Source organism: Ptychodera flava, chromosome 13, assembly GCF_041260155.1.
Source record: "Ptychodera flava strain L36383 chromosome 13, AS_Pfla_20210202, whole genome shotgun sequence".
NCBI lineage: Eukaryota > Metazoa > Hemichordata > Enteropneusta > Ptychoderidae > Ptychodera > Ptychodera flava.
In genome coordinates this window covers 7106310-7129138 of record NC_091940.1, presented here as the reverse complement: position 1 = coordinate 7129138, position 22829 = coordinate 7106310, and the positions used below count along the sequence as shown (strand labels likewise).

Genomic DNA, 22829 nt, shown 5'->3' with positions numbered 1-22829 from the left:
TAAAGTTAGCTTTTCATTTTTCTATGACTGCTGTCATTCCTAAATTAAGATAATATTTCACCATGTTGTTATAAATTTAGGGCCAGCAATGCATTATTTTGTAGGGTTGTTCACAAAATATGACCCTGTATGGACGGCAAATGCTCAATGACTGACGTATTTGACTAGCTGTAGGCAAGTTTAATACGGCGCTTACTGGGCCTGAATCCATACAGGGCCATATTACATGTATGTGTAATCCTATTGTGATACATCTTCCCATGTTTAACACCCATAGCATACATGTACATCATTTTAGATTAACATTTTTAAGATGTGCATGGCTGGCACCACACCACCTCAGTGTGAACTGCAGGATGTGATCACAGAAGTAAAATTGGTATAATTATTGAGAGGTTTGCATACAACACAAAGTATACTATGCTGCAATTAGGAGTTAAATGGTTTACAGGTGTATGTCTTTTTTAAAAAAAATAGGCAATTATTTGGGCATGATGCATGTAATAAATGTCTGTAGAAAACTTGAAATGGCCACATGTATCTTGTTAATAGCGTCGTTAGGTCATAGGTTATATATGGTGACATACAAAACGTGTCCTCATCATCCTTTATTATGTGACTCCGACCACACTGTACAAATATTGAAAGTTATTTGACTATAGAATGCCGTAGTTTACGGCAGTAGATGTATAATGAAATGATATAGTTCTATAAACTCATTTATACGCTGTCATTCACCTCATCAGATTGTTCATCATGGATTCAATGTACGATAGAATAACGTATTCTACAGACATTGCTGTAAAGGGTGTCAGGTCATACCTGGAAGCTGTTGCTGGGGCGGAGGGAAGCGACAGGTTGTCCATAAAAGAAGTAAAATTGGCAAAGGTGAGTTTTTAAAGGGATACAGTCGTCGGAAGTGCTATCAAAGATCGTAGGGGACCATATCAATTTAAACACTATATCTAATGTAGGATATTGATTGATGACAGTCAAAACATGTCTATCATAACCTACATCGTATAATGAGGAGGCGCATCTAGATATTGTGCACAGGCGCAGTTCCAACAACCATTCCCTTAACCCTTTTCCTGCCAAGCGCCCTTGTCCGTTATCCTGCCAAGTCAGTAGAAAAACGCCCCATAATATGTGCCTGCAAAAGATTGGCTCTCCTGCATGTTATGCTGCCATTTTCAGGGTTGTTTTAGCCATACTTATACGTGTTAGACTTCGATAATTTCTACATGCCCGTAGACAGGGGAAGGAGCTCAAGGGTTGCTGCAGAAAAAAATTGAGGTCACCGGCTTGTTTGCCCCTGGGAGTGCGTCATTTTATTGCCGTTTCATGTTTATTTTTTCGGAAATAAACTCCTTCAGTATTACGCACGTCCGCTAGGCACAAACATCACCTCACTCGTCTGTTAGTCAGAGACCCTGAGGGTCGTGCTAGGGGTGCAGCAGCACCGCAAACCTGTCCTGTTTCCCCAGGGTAGGGTCAATTGAATACGTACCTTCAACGACTTGGCAGTGTAGCACAAAAAACTTTTTTTGCCGTTGTATTAACGACATGGCTGAGCCATTGAAGCACAGCTCCACGTAGTTTAGCCAGCTCAGTTGGGAGTTGGTTTACGAGTGTTACCGTTCATTACTGACTTAATCGAGTGGTCCTCAGTCAGGTACGGGTTTGTACCGACATGGCTTGGGCTGCAGCTAACCAGTGATAACCAGTCACTACACCCAAGTCTTAAGTTCACTTTTGCGATGCACGGGTGCAACGCAATATGCTTCCATTGTTCTAGCCATCGACGTGTCCACATGCTGGCAGCCATATTGTACTGCTAGCTGGTTTGCATAACAAAAGCAGTCCCTGCTAAATGCAGGCGGTATCCCCGTACAGCATATTGACCTTATGTCACCTTTTGAATTCTCTGTACGCAAACAGCGTACGTAGTTACCAATGCGTCGGCAAGAGGATACGTTTGCCTGCAAACCAGAGCCAAATTACTTCGGACGATGGAATAAATAAAAAATCCAAAGCTACGTCCATTGAATGGCACGGCCAAGGCGGTGAAGGACGTTGCCTGGCTTGAACTTGCAGAGCTGAAGCCCAGCTTAGTACGTCGGACACCAGTTTGTAATGGTATTTCCGAGTCGTTCATATCCGTTCCATCGGAGGAACAAGTCGAGCCGTCCTGCCAAAAATACGTTCTCATTTTCAGTCATGCTACTACTGAATATGTGACTTTCGTCTCGCACCATCGGTACCATCTGCCAAGTCGTTTGCAAGAGGTAGCCTTCTAGATTAGCATTGCAGAGTTGGTCAAGTTCGGCAGCAATCTCTATAGTGCCAGGCAGCCAAGTACGTCCAACTCCGCCAGAAAACGTCACCATGCTATCCTGCCAAGTCCGCTAAAAAGCGGTAAAAAAAAACCAGCCCCCCTCGGGTGTGGGGGACTGGCGGACAGGTTTCTGCACCTTTCCCTGTCTATCGACTCCCTGCGAACCCATTTCGAGGGGAAAAGGCATTCCTTGTCAGAAAACCTCTCCTCGGATGACCCCTAAACGCACAGGGGATAGCAAAACGTAGTGCCGTCGACTTGGCAGGAAAGGGGGTACCCAAAAAGGGCCCGATTTCCACCGGGTTGGGAGAATAACGGTCACCAGTGCTTAGATTCTGGCTACACCGAATTTCAAGCGGATTTTCACCGACTTGGCAGGAAAAGGGTTCCCTTTAAATATACCTCAAAAGGTTTCAAAAAAGACAAATGTTTAATCAGCTAATTTTGTATGTATTAGTTTAATGTGGCTTCATGTGGAAATTGCATGTATTTTATCTTTCCTGTGTAAACAGCTCTAGATATCCACAATTTGGCTTTTTAGTTGAACATGTGCCATTTTCTTGTACGAAGCTCTTCCTTTATAATGACAATGACGTCACTGATATTCAGCAAAAAATTGTTTCAGTAATATCTTACTCATGTATCAAAGATACCTCAGGACAATCTGACACATGAAAGGAATCACAGGTTCATAATCTTTCCAATTTTATTGAGGAAATAGACTAACCCACTTGTCTCTTAGCTTTTTTGTCATCATTAATATTCCAAATTCATTAAGTTGTTAGCCGCCTCTCAGTTTTATCTCTTGGATTTGCCTAGGTTTGTTTTCAATTAATGCTTGCCAAGTTTTTTTTTTAAATCATACAAATTTCACATGAAGCTCATACCAAAACACTTAAGGTTCATTTTTTCTGTCAACATTTGTATATTTTACTGTAACGCAGCATATTTACTTCAATCCATTTTTAGGTTGCGAAGCAGACTGGAAGAAATGATTGTGGCCCAGTGATGTTGCACAACATATCAGAAGTGTTTGCAAAGGTAATGTGATTTTTTCTATTAGATACTACTGACTTTTAAAAGCAGTGTAAAGCAATGAAGTTCATCAACAGAAATTTTCATTTTCATGTCATTTAAACTTTTCCCTGTGTTCAGACTGAATTTTACATTGTAGTAATGAGTAGCACGGGTACTCTGGTGGCCCAATGCCACTGTTGCCCTGTCTGTGACAGTCAATATGACCGTCTTAATTGTCCATTAAGAAATTTCTCCTACTGTTATCTTAAAAACAGTTTATCAAAATATGATACAGTACTCTTGTGTGTGTTCTATTGTCATTTGAAGGATGACATCTTATTTGATTTTAAATCTGACTTCTATTTCAGAAATTAGCCTACCAAATTTGATATGGCATCGCACATATGTTGATAACAACCACTTTCGGTATTAGACAGCGAAGCCACTGCAGTGAACTGCAATAAAACTGCTCACACTAATTAGTTTCAGCTGTAGCCAGCTGGCAAAGTCAACAGCATCGTATGTCCCATGCAGACAGTTTGTCTGGGGAAGTTGAAATAAACAAGATTTGTACATGGACCAGTGCATGGTAATGTTACATTGTATCTTAGTCTTGAACACAGGATGCCAATTGTAAACTCTCATTTACAACCCCAGCCCTAGACAGAGCTATTTTTGCCTTTGTACAAGCAGAACTTTTGTCTGTATCAAGTAGCCTTGATCAACACTACAGCTGAAACTAATATGTGTAAGCAGTTTTATTGCAGTTCACTGCAGTAGCTTTGCTGGCTTATACTGAAAATGGTTGAATTTAGTATAACCATGTTTATAGTTGATTTGGTAATTGGCCCCTAATTAATTGTTCATTTTCATATTCAATGAACTTTGGTAATTACACTCTATCTCAATTATTTCTTGACCTGGTTTTATTAAGCTATACATGTTTCTTTGGTTCTACTATTGTTAAAGTTAAAGTTTGGTGGTGTGTATACATGTATTTAAGGATACAATGTATAACTCTATATTTTTCAGGTTGAATCCTTAGGATTGCAAGGATTCATGAAAAACCTTACTATTGGCAGAGACTGTGATGCAGCCAGAGTGAGACGAAGTCTTCTGGCCAGTATCTACACCTATCGACTGTAGATGTTCAAATGAAGTCTGCATTGCTGATGAATGTGAAAATGGTCAATATTTGATAAGTCGAGAACCACTGCTTTCATTGCTTTTAAAATTTGTGTGCAGTATCTTAGGTGAACCTTATACAGTTTTATGAATATCGTGAAGATATCTTTAATTTTGTAGTTTTGCTGAATTTTTTGGTGATTTTTAGTCCCCATGGACACAGGTTTGGTCATGTCAGTGTGTGCGTCCGTCCGTCCATTCATGTAGATATCTCAGAGATGCCTGGAGCAATTTCATTCAAACTTGGTACAAGGATCACTACATATGTCATACATATACCTGTCGATTTGTTTAGTGATATGATCCAATATGGCCGCCATGTGGCCATTTAATTACTGTACGATGTTTTAATGTCCAGAACCATAACTCAGACATGTATCTAGTGAATTTATTCAAAGTTGGTACAAGAATATTGACCTATATGTCATATGTACGTCAATTTGTTTCACGATATGATCCAATATGGCCACATGGAGGCCATTTTGTTATGTTTTTTTTTCATGTCGAGAGACATAACTGGCAAGTCTCAACAGATTTTATTCAAAGTTGAAGGGATCACTTTTGGGCGCGATTATGCGATATTTATGCTCAAAAATCAGAAATATCGCATTCAGAAAAATCAATTGGGCAAAAAAAGTCGCGCTGATAATTCAAATGGCTCGTACGTGATACCTTTACGCGATCTAAATTCATCGGTAACATTTGGCAGGTTCTCCCACTGTTTTTTACCTTCTTGTGTCTATTTATAGACAGAGAAGGTATTAGAGTTGAAAACCAGTATGCTGGTGTCAACTACTTCCGTCTGTCAATACTTCCGTCTGTCAAGATCCGTTGACGTTATGCCATTGTGATGGGTCATATCATAAACTTGTGGGGGTGTTCATGGTTCAGGTTGAGGTGTAGGAGAACAATTTTGAGCTGTGACAAAAATCAAAAGGGACTTAGTGGCATACGCCACAGTGTTACATGTAAGCCTTTCTCCAAGGTTCTTAGTTGAGTACGATATATTACAGACTACTGAGCTGACTTTAGGGTTACTCACTTTGTGTTTGCTCACCCTGTGTGCGCTAGTGTTTGGTACTGAGTTGCGTGGATATCCCCTTATGGCCTCACGTGATATGGGCCTGTTGCATAATCTGCAGATGATCATATGCCTCTGAGTCTGAAAAACGGTCGTTGTGTCAGCCTGTCGGCATTTTCCTTGCATTTTTTTCTCATTTAATTTTGCAAATATCGGCGAGTACCTCAATATTTCAAGATAACTCTTTCTTCCCAATCGTTTCCTTGAGTTTCAGAGTCATATGAACGAAAATGAGTGAAAGTTTTAGACAGGAAAATCGGATGTCGGCCATATATGTTCAATGCTTATAGTACAATCAGAAGTTTATGTGCAGGAAATAATAACAAACACTATTCATGATGCCCGCCCTCTAGAGGCAGACCTTCCTATATGAAGTACAACATTTGATGCTTGTGGAAAGCTTGACCACACAAAGGAGCATTTTAACTTTTAGAAAATGACAAATTGAATAAGAAGCTATTCTGAAAATGTCAAATACTGAGAAAAAATGCGCAAATATTCAAAATAATATATATTATAGCCCAAACATGGGACTATGTGCCCGAGGGTAGGTGACCATTTGCCCGACGTAAGGAGGGCAAATGGTCTCCTGCCCCGAGGGTACATAGTCCCTTGTTTGGGCTATAATATTTTTATTACATGCCTCTCTTACTCAGTTTGCACCAAAATATTTACGTTTATTGGCAAATTATAGTCAAATGCTTTATTTTCATTTTAGACGAAAAACGGTTTAAAAAAGAGCGATTTTCTTCATCGAATGGCGCATTGATATATTTAAATTACTGTTATGCGGTTTATCAATATTTTTATGCGAAATTTTCCAAAAACCGGATTTTCTGTGCAAAACATGCAATTTCAAGACTTTTACGTCGAAAAGTTTTCAAGTTGAAAATAGTTTCCGGTTCACTTTCAGTCCAGTGATGACTATGCGGCCCGCGACGTCATCGGCGAGTTACCATTGATCCTATGGAGCACGCGACGTTTGATATACGAGGCATGTAATAAACAGGTTAACTGACTGGTCAGCTATAAAAAACAATGAAAATGTTTATGATCAAAAGTTTTTGAGATGCGCACATTTTAACAAATACAGAAATTATTAACATTATAAGACCAAACTATTTTTTCAGGGATGGGACAGGTTGGAAATGAGGGGTGAGAGACAAAGGCACTCCTATTGCTGCATGTGGTTGCAGCCACACCATTTCATTTACAGCATACTTATTCACTGTGTTGTGTTCAAGTTCCATATTGTACTGACTGTCATACAAGGATAACATAAGCAAATCAAATCAAATTAGAAAAGAATCAATGCTGTTGTGTGGATTTTGCTGAACACGTGCTTTTATATTCGCCCTTTATATTTGGTATCCAGCAAAGGCATATTTTGATGTAAAGTCAAAATTAACACTACATTGCTGACAATATATTTTACCGTTTCTGCATGAACTTTTCTTTTTTAAATTATAGAAAGTACTTCGAACAGATTAACAATTATCGTGATGTCAACCCATGATTTTACATCACAAAGACTGTAATTCTGCAATTTTTTTTGTTTTTCAGTCATTTTATAAATTTTGCACTGCACAAGATGATTGAACAAATTGCAATGTTTGAATTTGTAAACTCAAAGAATAAAAATCCTTTGGTCACAGATTAAAATTTTTTGGAAAAGAAATTTACTCTTAAACTCTTTTAGCATATATTCTTTACACGATCATATATTTCAAGGAAAATATGCCTATTAAAAACAGTAATTTCTTCACTTTCAATTTTTTCATACTATGACAATTATCAGCCATGAGGTTTTACAAACACAAGACCAGATAAGCGTTTTTCATCATTTCCACAGGACTCTTTGGAATATCCCTTAAAAACAGTTAAAAGTGACTTAAAATGATCACTTGGTATACATTTAATTTACAGATGCCAGGTTGTGTATTTCACATGCACTCAGGTCAGTAGGGAAGTGCGTCATTACTATTTTGGACTGTTAATTCTTATTTCTGAATTATTTAACCTTTTTTCCACACTGAACTATCTTTAGGCAGTTTATACTGTAGCTTAGAATTTTTTTTGATTGATGTATTTAATCATCTTTTGGGTTCTTTGGTCCATATCTCACCTCATGCCCCTACATCATCAACTATTTACCAATAACTCCATGCCAACAACCAATTACCTGACCTGGCCACACATTAGAGAAGGTACAGCGTCATTGACGGTATTTTTTTCATGTGCGATTTTTTCTCATGCCGTTCTTGAGCCAGGGTAATCCCTGAAGTTGGTACATGGACATTGACTTATGTCACACATATGCTTGATTTTTTAGACAGTAAGATCAAATATGACTGTGTGGCGGTGATTTTGTTACGATTTTTTCATGTACAGAGCCATAACTCAGACATATTTCCACTGGTATCATTCAAAGTTGGTACAAGGACATTGACCTATGCCATACATATGCACATCGTGTCAATTTGATTCACGGAATGTAGCAGTATCATGTCAATTACTGAAGTTTTGTAAATTGGGCTGATATGTCAAGAAATACTGCTGCATCAAATTTCATGAAACTTGGTACAGATGTTGGCTCACAGTGCTTTAACAGTGAAAAAGACATTGTAATTAATTTGTCATTCCATATGTAATGAACTTTCCTACTTAGAGTGATATATCCACAAATACTGCGTCAAATTTGATGAAACTTGATACAGATATTGATCTCATAGTGTTGTAAATAGTGCATCAAACTTTATGAAATATGGTACCGGTGATAATCTGTTAGTGTTAGGATTGTATGCAAAAATGTTTGGCAACATCCTATTGACTAATTCCTAGTTGACTCATTTAATGACCTTTAAGATAGTGGCCTACATTGGTTTTAAGTTTTCATCACCATGGAACTCATTCTTGGCCATTGAGCGCCATCTGTATCAAAGTATTTTTATCACAGACCTTATTAATGAAGAGGACTCTATCCTCTATGAGGACTTGTAATTGAAGCACCCACTAACAAGTGGGGACTGTGTCATCAACAATGACTTGTTTAGTTAAGGGATATCTGTTTTCGTTTCCCAGACTTCAAAAAGCTATTTTTCCAGATTCTGTCCATAAAGTGAATTTTCTAGTCATTTGATGTAAATACTGCACACCTTTAATACCGAAGGAAACAGGTATAATGGATGATAGTGATACTCAAAAGTTTGGTTACCTATGGACAACCCATTTCACTTTCAGAGTTGTATGCAAATTTTGATAGTCGTCATGGCAACGACACAACCTTCTCAGCAGGGAGACATACTGTAGCAGGACTAAAAATAGACCATGGACTTTCTGTAAGGAGGAGGCATAATTTCTGTGTAATTGTGATTGATACATCAAAATGCAACGAAAATGCATTTTCATTGGCCGTCATGTTGTGTGCCTGTCATTCAAGTACCTCAGTTAAGATATTGAAACTTTGTTGTGAAGTTCCATTGTACAACCGGTCATCTTAGTAATTTGCATAACAAAGTCATCGTCTGGACTTTCTTTGTCCAGCCTTTCTGTGCTAGGTCTTACTGCATTTTAATTTTAATAGCTCGTCCCAAAGTGACGGACCGGGGGGCATGCCAAGTACTGATGAAATTGCAGGTTCCAGGCTTTGGTAGTCCATGTGGGCTACCATTTTATGGATTTTGTAGCCCCAGAGAAAAGTTGTTAGTCTGTGGACGCATAACTACCATTAATTTCAAGCCCTGCATAACCATCATTGAAAATTTTTGTGTATTGATTTTGGTAAAAAACTTCAGAAAAACAGGACACTTTCTGTGTGCTATTTAGCTGTCCTCTTTTTTTGCTAAGAAATAACAATTTAGTGACTGACCTTTTATGTTTGTAATTACTTTTTGGCGTAGGGAAGTTGCAATTCAATCCACCATCTATTCCTCTGTGCAGACATCTTGATCTGTATGTAGAGTAATTACTAAGCTGTGTTATTGTGAAAAATAAACATAAACAGCAAAAATCTACGAATGCATTCAAGTGCTGTCTACAAATTAGTACCTTTGACACTACAGTCCATTGAAGGCATATATTACTGATATTAAACATCTACTTTGCATCTAGACAGCTTTTATATTTGGTGTACAGATGTCCAGGGATGACAATAGCTAGATATGTGGAAGTTGTCCTAAAATATACAAATTTTGTCATTTTTGGTCAAGGTGACTTGTTCTCAAAATTACTTGTTTGATAGCTTTGTAATTTAGTACAAAAGTCCCGAGGGACGTTATAAGATAGATTTTCTGCTCAAAGTGTTGGGGAACCCCCAAATTCTTATATTTTAGGTAATTTTCTCAGTTTTTGACCTTAAATGACCTACACCAACCCATGTTGTGAGACAGTCCAGGGGACTCATGGCTTGGGTGCAAGCCATCCAACTGTCAGTCCATCGATCCATCCACACAGATATCTCGGACATATCTGAGTCAATTCTTTTCAAACTTAGTACAAGGATGATACACTATGGCTTACATATGCACGTCCATTGTTTTAGTTGTGGCATGCATAATTAGTGCTAAATGCATAATGAGTGATTTTTGAAAAAGAGCTCTGTTTCTTAAGAGACTGCACCAAGTTTAATGAAACTTTGTACACGTTGGTCACACACAGCTCATAAATTATGAAATTTCATAATTCCACTAATATTTCAATAAATACTGACTCAAATTTAATGAAACTTCTTACAGATGTATACATACCAGAGCTGTAACTTTGTGCCAAAGCATTTGGCAGGATAATGTCAATTAATAGCTAATTTGCATAATTGATGAATTTTTGTTATTAGGGTGCTATGTCAAGAAATACCCACTCAAATTTGATGAAACATGGTACAGATAATGACATACCACTGCTGTAACAGTACAAAGACTGTTTGCAGGATCATGTCATTTAATTGCTCATTTGCATATTTTATGAATTTCTGTAATTAAGGAAATATGTCTAGAAATACGACAGCAAATTTGATGAAACTTGGTATAGATGTTGACCTTAAAGTGTTGTAATAGTGAACAAAGACATTCAGCAGTATCTTGTCAATTGATTGCTAATTTGCATATTCAATGAACTTTCCTAATTAGTGTGCAATGTCCAGAAATGTTCCACCAAATTTTATGAAACTCGGTACAGATGTTGATTCCAAAGTGTTGTAGTAGCATGCAAAGACATTAACCCATACAGGCCTGACTTTCTGGTAACTTATCAGAGCTACCCCTATTTACAGGGGTTCAGGCCTGAAAGGGTTAATCATATTTTTTATGTCAATTAATTGTATATTTGCATATTTCATGAATTTTCATTATTAGGCTGATGCGTCAAGAAATATTTCTTCAGATTTGTTGAAATTTTGTATAGATGTTGAGCTCATCTTGCTTTAACTGCGTATGAGGACATTTATTAGTATCATGTTAATTAATTTCAAATTTGCATATTTAATGACTTTTCCTTATTAGTGTTATACGTCCAGAAATCCTACATCAAACTGTATGAAACATAGTACACATATTGATGTTCCAGTAGTGTAAAACTGAAAAGTGACATCCTGTTGATAAATTATTTATTGACTTATTTAATGACCTTTTGTGATTAGGGTGGCACCCCAGATTGGCTAAATACGGAAACAATGTTTAAATGAGAGATCTATATTCTGAATGACTGCACTAAATCTGATGACACGTGCTGTAGATGTTGATCTTACAAAGATTTACCAGTCAAGAAAGGCGTTTTAATTTTAGCAGTATGAATAGCTAATTATAGGAAGTCTCTTCTGTACTGAACATGACATTTTTGGTTCATATCTGGCGTTACTCAGACATGCCTTGACCAGTTTCTTGCATATAATTTGAATTTTGACATTGAAAAGGCCAGGGAATGACATACCTAATTCTGTCAAACTTGGTAAAAGGACATAACCCTATGCCACTACTTGTTTACAATCGTATCCAATATGGGCATTAGTCACAGACAGGGCTTTGGTACCCACATGCCTTGTTTCATGCACATCATATCAATTTCAATTTCTAGTCACTTCCAGTGACAAATTCCCAATTACAAGGGGGGACTATGTCATTGTCAATGACTTGTTAAGACATATCATACGTGAACACATTGAGAAATTTGGTGAGGAGTGTGTCCTTGTAACTGCTACAACAGGCAAGGTATGTAGTCTTTTATATAGCAGCATGACTGTACATTCTGCATTTGGTATTGGCTTTGATAGAGGAAACAAAATTCATCTGCTTCAGCAAGTGAAAAAGAAAAGAGATGTCGTAGAAAGATGGTTAAAACTCAAGTGTTAATAATCGATGAAATTTCAATGCTTTCAAGTGACACATTAGAAAATATTGAATATATAATGAGAGCTGTCAAGGGAGAATGTGGTCCATTTGATACAGTGATATTTTCTGGTGATTTCTACCAGCTCCCTCCTGTAACAAATGCATATGCATCCAGCCCAGATTATTGTTTCAAAACAGTAACTTGGAATACAACTATTGATTGTTGCTTGTAATTGAAAGTATCATGCATCAAAGTGATCCTTTGTTTCTGAAAGCATTTAAAGAAATGCGGAAAGGGTATATCTAAAGCCACAATTGACTACTTGACATTATTGACCGGACCATTGTCACATGTAAACTTGAGACTATACCCTAAACGGAGGGATGCTGCTGTGTACCAACCTTTACAAGTTAGATGGTTTGCCTGGCGAGACTGTTAAATATAAAGCCATAGATAGTGGTATCGAGGGAGCATTAGATGTACAAGTACAAGCAGAAAAGACGCTGATTCTCAAGAAAAACTGTCCATTCATTCTCTTGGTCAATATTTCTGCCAGAAGTGGTCTCTTGTCAAATGGCCTCCATAGTATTGTTATTGGTTTCTCATATGGTTTTCCGAAGGTTCTATTTCAGAATGGAGTATCACTTCCGGTACAAAGACATCATTTTTCCGTGTATGATGATTCGGGCTATGTCATTGCTGTCAGGCAACAATTGCAATTAATGTTAGCATTTTCTGTGACCATTCACAAAAGTCAAGGTTCGACTCTCAATAATATAGAAATACAAGACAATGCATTAGACATCAAATCAGGTCAATGCATGTTTTTCCGGGGTCTGGCATATACAGCATATACCAGGGTCTTAAGTCCAAGTGGTATCAGAGTACTTCCAGGCTTTTCACATTATGTTATATTCCCCCACACCCACATGTTCAAACATTTTACAGTACATGTGTAGTCCCAATATCAGAGATTAAATTACCAACTATTTCTAAGAGGCTTTCCCCAATCCTACCCAAGATGTAACTGAAGGCTAGCCAACATACTGAATGATGCATTACCCAGCCAAATGATACATAACATAGATCAAGACATTCCAAAGTATATTCTTAATAACTCTCTTAATGTTGATGACAGTTGGAACTGATGCTTTGGCTAAATTCACAGATGCGTGATATTATGCATAAGCTAGGTTTTAATGGCACTATTCGAAAGGAAGTGTTATTGCACTTTATTGGGTACATCAATCATTTGCTTTAGTCTATAAAACGACAAGGTAAATCTGCTCAGGTCATTACAAGAAGTACATTTAAGGGACAAGGGGCTGATATAGCAAACATCATATGGGATAAAACTAAGAATTGTTCTCAGGAAATATGAATTGATTGCAGATGACTATGAAATAAGTCCTTTACTATATTGCATGAGTGTCAGTCCTCATTATGGAATTAAACAAAACAATGGTCAAGAGTCTCATTCCTTTGAAAGTGTGTTGGGAGCCTGAAAATCATTTGAATTCAGGTCCAAAAAATATTGTGTTCACCAAACCAATGCAGGGCAAACTTACGAAAGTTGGTGGGTGGTGTGTCAGAAAATGCATTGATGAATGCTATCGTTATTTGAAGATGGTCATGTCCAGTAAACAGAAAAAGGTTAAAAGTAAAGAAGTGATGTATAAAGAGCTTTTCACTCTATTCCATTATCTTCATTTGTCCTATACTCAGTGTGCCCGTTCGCTATAAAAGGAGTGCCATTTAAATATATTAATATTCATGAGAAGAGCATTCCCATAGATCCCTTCTGGGTTCCAACCAATCAGGTCAATGAGATCTCACAGTGAAATAGGTCATTGCTGGGTCACAATAAATTCGCGGTTTGTTTTGATATTGTCGTCTGCGTCTACAATTTGTAGACAACAGCATACAAAATGCCGAAAGTAATTATACATCGTGTCATGGCAGTTGGAATGCTGCATTATGACGGTCTCCTGACTACAGGTAGAGCCTACCGTTTGATGCGTGAGAAGGACAACCCTCACGATCAAAATGCAGTTGCAATCGTTGAGAATTTTGCGGAAGCTCGGCACATTTTGGGCCATTTGAAGAGAGATGCAGCTCGATTACTTTCCGAAGTGATCGATACACGTCTTTCTTCAAATGGCGTATACTATCTAAAGGTACAGTGCCGTGCTCCCATTAATTCTGGGCGAAGCGGCATTGCACAGGAGTGCACAGTAGGTTTCCTGCTGAAGATAGAGGATGAAGACCGTGCAGCGGACATCGTCCTGAACAAAGGTTTCCGGGTTACGCACAGTTGCTAAAAACGCGGACAAACGGCCCTTTTCAGGCCCAACCTATCCTCCAAGAAGAGAACTACCGTTTATTAACAATTTCTTGTTAATCTTTATATTGTCATCCAGGTCGCGATCAATTGTTTTTTTGTTTGTTTGTTTGTTTGTCTGTTTATTTATTTATGTAAAATTCCAGATACCATCCACGCTTGAGCACCTGTCAATTTTCAATACCCCCATCCTTGGCTTGCCACTAACAGTCTAGAATACCAATCTATTGGCATCAATTGGTTTTTTCAGATGACATTTTACTATGTGTTGCATATACAACTGCTAAGCACCACTCCAAGTGGTTTGAGTATATTCAATATATTCTGGATAATTAGGTTTTGTTCACAAACACTTCTGGAGGGGGACCTGAAAAAATAAGCAACATGTCAGGGAGGCCCTGAAAAATATTGGTACTGCAAGGGGGGGGAGCTTGAAAATATAGTGAATGTCAAAGGTCCATCATTAAGGCACCTTTAGGCACGTAAGTTATTCATTTTCGGCGTGCCCTCTAGACACTCAGTTTTAAAGCTATAATAGATGTTTAGAGTTCCCTCATGCCAACCGGTACAGTAAGATTATGTGTTCCATGGTTCTTGTTTTACACACATCTACATAAGGGGAAGACTTCTGCTCTGGTCCTCCTTTAAACTATTCCTCCCAAAAGCCATTTGAAATGTCCAGTTAATTTGGCTTGTAAGCACAGCCCATATGGCTACCTTCAGAAACACAACTTTTCTGACAGTGGGAGGGGATGTGCACCCACCCCACTCTGCCATCCTGCTCTAATACAGTGCTATATGTCTGTCTGGGGGGGTCCTCAAATTTTTCATGAGTTGAAAGGGGGGACCTGAAATTTTATGGAGTGTGTCGGGGGGGATTTGAAAAAAAATGGGCATCATTTTCAAAAATCTTCCCCCCAGAAGTGTTTGTGAACGCAGCCTTAAAGTGCAAAATCTGGTCATACATCTGTAACATTAATCTCACTGTTAAAACAGTTCACAGAGAATTGAAGGAAAGATATCGAGTTTCATGGATTAACGATTTACATAATGGTGTATGATGACTCAGAGAGGGGACAAAAATAAACTGAGATCATACAGACGATTTAAAATTTTTTTCTTGTGAGGAGTAATTGATGGATATTACAAATATAAACTGCAGGATATTGATTGATGTTTCATATTTCTGGTCCTTCACAAAAAGGGATTGAGAGGTCAATTCCAAGGATTCCATTTACTGAGATATTTTTACTTAAACATACAAAACACACTCTCATTCATACAAAATGAAAGGCAAGTGTACAAGATGAAAATTGTAATTTTATTTCATATTGAATAATACTGTGCTAATCATTAATTTGCATATAAAGAGAATAGCACTCTGCACTGTAACAGTGCTGGTGAAAAATTGAAAATGATTTGATTATTAAGATATCAATTTGATATTTTGGTTCACAACTTTACTGTTCATACAGACGGTTCAATCACTATGTATAAGCCTAAGGATAGGTATCTGTTTAACATAAATTTGAAAGTTACATTAAATTAAGGTGAGATTGAGTTGGTGTTTTTTCTAATCTTGTAAATTAAGACATACTGACTCTTGAATGTAAATATATTTAAATGAGCACACCTTTTATGGCGATAGGTATACTGAAAATAGTGATACGCAACTTTGAAAGTTTAGTATGAAAATAGCAGATATGATATATGATTGCATTTACCTAAGGGTTTGAAAATTACCTTATTTGGTGGGACGCATCTTAGTAGTTGACACAGAGTTATGCATTGGAAAGTCTCCACAACCCCAACGTGGCCAAGTTATTACTTACTTTGATGTTCCAAATATAATAGGTGGCATTACTCTGCATGAAACATGCATGAATGCTTGATTACATACTTGATTGCTCAATACTGACTTGCTCTTTCTACATTACTTTAGGATGGAAGATGGTGTGAAAAAATGGAAGTGCTTCAAAGTACACCAAGTTTGAAAGAAGTAAACACAATCAAATACAACAAAACCAGTCTAATTGCATCTAGAAAGGGAAAGTCTTCCTTGGATTGTACAAAAATGTACATCCAGTGGCCATCAAACGCGTAGAGAGAAGTGATGTACAAATGATCAATTGGAGATTTTCAAACTACTATCTGACAAAACTGGACCAGTTCTTGAACATGTATTGCCTCAAATACATGTAGAGGAAGATGACAATTTCACCTACTTCATTACTCCATTGTGTGAGGTCAATGTTGGCGAATTAATTGAGTGCAAAATTTCAAGTGACTTAATTGCCAATTACTGACCTGACCACGGACAGATGCCTCTCTTTGTGTGAGGACTTCTTGACTGGTTTGAATGAACTGCACAAGATTGGCATAATACATAGACATATAAAGCCAGAGAATCTTTTGGTAGGTGAGTTACATGTCTCAGCTTCCATAGTTATTATAAGCGATGATTTTGGCAGGTAAAACTTCACGTGTTTTGATACTTCATAGCAATAGTGGGTAAGGATGGATAAATTCAAATACAAAGGTGCAAACTAACATTTTGAAACTGAAAATATTTCTCACGATTAGCAAAGATGAAAGTATGAAGAAATTCATAAAACCATCAATTTAAATCATACTATAAAGTTTAATTACCAAAAACCTATCACAAGCAATATCTCTAATGTTTATTGTAGGAATGCCTGTTATTGTAGACATTACAATATACCGGTAGTCATGGATGTTTGCAAAATTAAGCTCCCATTGTGGTCAAAAATCATATGTACCACTGTTCTGAGTGCTTTAATTTTTGAGATAGAGGTCCCTTGGGAATTTCACAGTGTGGAGTTTTTTAAAAAAGGCCAAAAAATAATTGTGTGATTCCACTGACTCAATCTACCTCAAATTTTCCTTAACCCTAAACTATTTACAGCCAAACAAGTGGAGAGATAAATTAATTGCAATTACTTGCCATTGAGTATACATAAAAATGAAATGAAATCGAAAATCCAGAGAGTTGGTCTTATGTCATCATAGAATTCTCAATGAAGGAGGTAATGACAATTGTATTGATACATTGAATGCCTTCAACCCAATGAATATGAATTTTCAAAAGATAAAAAATACAGGACTATTCAGACCTGTCTATCACAACTTTGGAAAGCATGCTATTAAAGCAAATTTCTTGACCCTATACTAACCTTGGGTACATTTTCAAAAATTTTAATCAAAAAATGTTTATCTGAAAGTGCTTACCATTTTGCCACAGTATTTTGGGTGCCGGGTTGGCTCTGGGGACAATGTGCTAAATAATGTCTTTTAAAGGCATTGAAGTCTTATTTGACATTGCATGGGATAACTGATTGTGATATATTACAGAGATATGATTGTATTTTAATAGTAGCTTGCCTATGCCACAAAATGTAAGATTAGTTACAAAATGGTATCTACGTTTTGGTGTTTACAAACTTTTTGATATTGTGACAGAAATACCAATAGTTTCATCTTCCTCTTAGGCGATGCAATATAATGTACTGGGATGAAGTTATTGTCAGTCACTAAGTCAACTTGAAAGTACATGTACCAATTCATTCTAGAATGAGATCACAGTAACATTGGTAATTTTACAACGGCATGTGAAGTTTTTGCCAGTGTACAGTAGTCAAGAAGTATTGTGGTTTAATACTTACAGCTTATCTTTTTTATGTTTGTTTTTTCCTCTCTGTAGATGCTGAGGGGAAGTTACACATCAGTGATTTTGGTATCAGTAAACGTCTCAGTTTTGAGAGAGCAACACTGACAACACACATTGACAGGGGTATGTGCATGGATGACTCCTGAAACATGTGTGTCATTTCTTTCTGGATGCAACTATCAGTATAAACCAGATATGAACTGAAAATGCTCACGTGTTTCATACAGTTATGTGTAAATTTGAACCTTTTGCCACATGTTTGCAACTTCATTGAAAGTATTATGATCAACATAATGAACAATAATCACCGCTGATTAATTCTCAAAGGTCATGAAGTATACAAATGTAATTAGCTGAAATAAAAATATTAAAGTTCTTTGACTGCTGTCATTTATATAGCAAGTGTAATTACCGTTGGCCAAGTCCTTCAAGCCATATATGCCGAGCTGTGAAAGCTCATTAGATATGCAAATTGTAAATTAGCTGACATGAAAATGTGAAATGACTTTCGATATTGTTTTAACCAGGTATAATCATCAATGTTGTCATGTTTTGCCAACTTTGATCAAGTAAAATCCCAGTATATATCCCTAATAAGCAAAGTTCATTAAATATGTAAATTAGGAATTGACTTAAGTAAAAATGCTTAATGATTGTCAATAATGTTGTATCATGGTATCTGCAATATATGTAGCAAGTTTTGTCAACTTTGGTCAAGTCAATTCAGATATATATCTCTAATTAGGAAAGTTCATTAAACATGCAAATTAGGAATTTGCTGAAGAGAAAATGATTAATGACTTTCAATAATATTGTATTACAGTGTCTGAAATGTACATAGCAAGTTACATCAATTTTGATCAAGTCAATTCAGATGAATATCCCTAAGTATGAAAATTCATTTAATATGCAAATTAGGAATGGCTGAAGTAAAAATAGCGTCAATGACACTGTAGCTCCCATCCTGGACTATTTAGTGTTTGTTCTCTGGTCAGATATTTGAACATGTGTGAAAGGGATAAAGTGCATGAAGTGAAAATACTTAAATGAAATGTACTGGAGACAGTGAAATATGTTTAATGTAATTATTCAGAATATAAAATGGAAAAAATACAGAATTAGATATATCGAATACTGTGATACAACCATTAACTAAACAAGTCATTAACAATGACATAGTCCCCACTTGTAATAGGAGTACTAGTCTTGATGGGGCAGGAAAATGTGGTCATTAAGAAGTATCATTGGAGTGTATATGTTGAGATCTATGGGCACATAGGTCTATGTCGTTGTTCCCAATTTGAAACACATGAGGCATGTCTAAGTTACGGTTCTAAATCGGGAAAAAAGATCAGACCTCTAGCAGTATTGGCCAGCCAAGAAATACATATGCGCATTATAAATGAGGTACAAGATGTGACATCTTAAGGTCTAATATCCTATCAAAATTGGAGGGTATAGAACTTGTGGTTACTGAAATATGCATATATATGTATAATCAAGGTCAAAGGTCATCAAGGTCACATGACATTTTCAAAAAAAATTATATTCCTAATTAATCCCTATATGCCAAAAAATCAGATCTCTAGCTCTATTCGCTTGCCCAGAATTAGATGTGTACATAATTAATGAGGTAAAGCGTGTGTTGTCATAAGGTCTCCCATCCTACTAAATACAAAGGAATAGCACTTGTGGTACTTATTTATTGACATAAACATATATTTTAGGTAAAAGGTCATCGAGGTCACATGACATTTGGTCAAAAATTTCTCTCCTATAGTTATCCCTATATACCAAAAATCAGACATCCAGCTCTATTGGCTCGCTCAGAATGAGATATGCGCATAATTATTGAGGTACAGTATGTGGCGTCATAACGTGTCCCATCATACCAAACATGAAGGGTGTAGCACTTGTGGTTACTGAGTTATGGACAAATATGTATATTTGAGGTCAAAGGTCACCGAGGTCACATGACATTTTGTCAAAAAAATTGTATTGCTAAGTTATCCCTATATACCAAAAATCAGACCTCTAGCTCTATTGGCGCGCTCAAAATTAGATATGTGCATAATTAATGAGGTGCAATATGTGGCGTCATAAGGTGTTTCATCATACCATACATGAAGGCTGTAGCACTTGTGGTTACTGAGTTATGGACAAATATGTATATTGGAGGTCAAAGGTCACCGAGGTCACGTGACATTTTGTCAAAAAAATTGTATTGCTAAGTTATCCCTATATACCAAAAATCAGACCTCTAGCTCTATTGGCGCGCTCAAAATTAGATATGCGCATAATTAATGAGGTGCAATATGTGGCGTCATAAGCTGTCCCATCATACCATACATGAAGGCTGTAGCACTTGTGGTTACTGAGTTATGGACAAATATGTATATTTGAGGTCAAAGGTCATTGGGGTCACATGACATTTTGTCAAAAAAATTGTATTGCTAAGTTATACCTATATACCAAAAATCAGACCTCTAGCTCTATTTGCTGGCCCAGAATTAGATATGCACATAATTAATAAGGTACAGGATGTGATGTCATAAGGTCTCCCATCATACCAAATATGAAGGGTGTAGCACTTGTGGTTACTGAGTTATGGACATATACTCATATTTAAGGTCAAAGGTCATCGAGATCACATGACATTTTGTCAAAAAATTTGTATTGCTAAGTTATCCCTATATACTGATTTTCACTTTGTTTAGTGTGATTAGATATTATTTTAGCTGAAAAAAGGGTCCAGGGAAAGTAAGGAAAATCCAGTATTCCACAGTGTAACAATTGGCTGAAAATATAAAATTTCTTTCAGTCTCTTGAATCCGAAACCGAATCCGAAACCGAATCCGAAACCGAGTCTAATTTCAGCATCGTCTAGCCAGAGTGTAACGTGGGGATAGCGCCCTCAAACCACAGATACCGGCTTCCCATAGACTACCATGTATCAGAAAAATTAAAACTGTGATAACTTCATTAATATGCAAGCCTCGCCCACCAAAACCTTTTCAGTTCTAGCCATTTGAATTCTGAAGATGTCTACCAAATTTGACTGAAATACGTTCAGCCGTTTTTGAGAAAATGGACCAACAGACAGACACACAGACACACAGACAGACAGACAGACAGACGGACAGACAGACAGACAGACAGACAGACAGACATCGCTGCGACATATGCTCACGTGTGTGAACACGTGAGCAAAAAATCAGCTGATATACAGGTAAAGAATTGTGATATATTTGCTCAGTGAATGTCATATTCTTTTTGTTTCAACCAGACGTCAAATGGAACCATCTCTGGACATATCAGTTCATTGGTAAAGAGGCATGCAAGACCCTTGACAGCTAATGATACTCAGAACTAGAGATATGAGATTCACAAAATCAAAAAAACCCAAATGAGATCATACTTGTAAGTAAATCTGAGACTCTCATTTACCTACTATATAGTAAATATTAAAACACGTCTTCAGCTACAACTGAGACTAACCCTTTTTTATTGTACATGTAGTCCAAGATCCCTTTTTGTACCACAGACTCTCATTACCAGTAGTAAAACAGTGAAGTTTCAACTCTCTGCAGCAATTGTTTATAGATGTAATTCTCATTGAGTATAATTAAAGTATCAATGTTTTGATTTTTTTCACAATACAAAGTCACAATCATATATTAAGTAGATTTGTAATATTGATGTCTTGTGATCTTTGAAAATTTGTGAAATTCGTGTAAGTCTAAACAGACTGCATGAACATTTCTACCCCGGATGTGATCCTTCTACAGAATGAGTGCCATTCGATAATACTGTGGCGATGACAAATTCATTTTTTCCATGTCAAGTGTTGCATTTGCCCAACCGGTTAAGTTGTCATACACGTAATTATCTTGACAAATTTGCCCAGATGTCATCCCAGCACATCGTAATTGACTCAGACTAAAGGAATTGTCAGAATGAAGGACATTTGCTGTAACACGTTTCTATTTTTTCAGTATCCAAGCTAGTTCTATTCATTTAGTGCACTGCCATGTTCTACTCTCTGTTGCAAGTTTGTTATCTAGTTACAGTGGAGTTGTTCTAAGTTACTCTTTGGTGTCATACTGATGTAGGACATAATAGACTATTATTAGGCCAGTTTACATTTGTCATTCATGATACTTGGTATGTACTTTAAGTCTTACTATCACCCTCCCTCATCTCTGATCAGTTAATCCTTCAGTGTCACTAGAGTGGAAAGAGGGTTAATTATATTAGAATCTGTCAAGGCAATTTAAGTGTTCCAATCAAAGAGAGTTATTTCGGATTATATAAAAGGAGCTGTATCTTCAAAAAAGAGCATTTTCAGTTCCTCATTGGATGAATACCTTTACATTTTACTGCATAGGGCTTACTTTGTTTTATTCCTGACAGGTTGCTGGTTGTGTGTTATACTATATTATGACCTGGGCATACCATCCTTTCCAAACAACGTCTCCTTTTTATGATGACTTAAATGGCTTGAGAGAAAACATCATTAGAGGATGCTACAGCATTGAAGGTAGTTCTGCGTTCACAGAGCTCAAGGGCTTGATTGACAAATTGCTTGCACGGGACCCAACAGAAAGACCACAGAGTGGGGAGTGTCTTGAAATCTTTCTGCAGGTTCAACTCTTATGTGGGCAAAAGGTAACAATAGTGAGCCTAAGAAATCAGAGAATTGCTATAGATCACAGCCAGACCACTTCTAAACAATGAGAGCACATGTGTATAAAAGTGTACATGTCAACATTCTTCGTACAAATAGTTCATTGATTGTTGTATTACACTACCTATTACACTTAATACTTGAATTAGCCATATTGGACCATTGATGTAT

The 22829-nt window shown here is 36.9% G+C and overlaps 1 protein-coding gene across 2 annotated transcripts in view; it reads left to right on the top strand.

Annotated features, from left to right (window-relative positions):
- Positions 1 to 22557, top strand: part of LOC139147271 (uncharacterized) — a 31031-nt gene extending 8474 nt beyond the window's left edge. For both annotated transcript variants that reach the window (XM_070718303.1, XM_070718302.1), the window contains 4 exons: positions 747 to 888; positions 3308 to 3379; positions 4388 to 4542; positions 22385 to 22557. In XM_070718303.1, the coding sequence (XP_070574404.1) occupies positions 747 to 888; positions 3308 to 3379; positions 4388 to 4501 (328 nt within the window). In that variant the 3' untranslated portion in view covers positions 4502 to 4542; positions 22385 to 22557. The remainder of the gene's footprint in view (positions 1 to 746; positions 889 to 3307; positions 3380 to 4387; positions 4543 to 22384) is intronic.
- Positions 22558 to 22829: the final 272 nt, after the last annotated feature.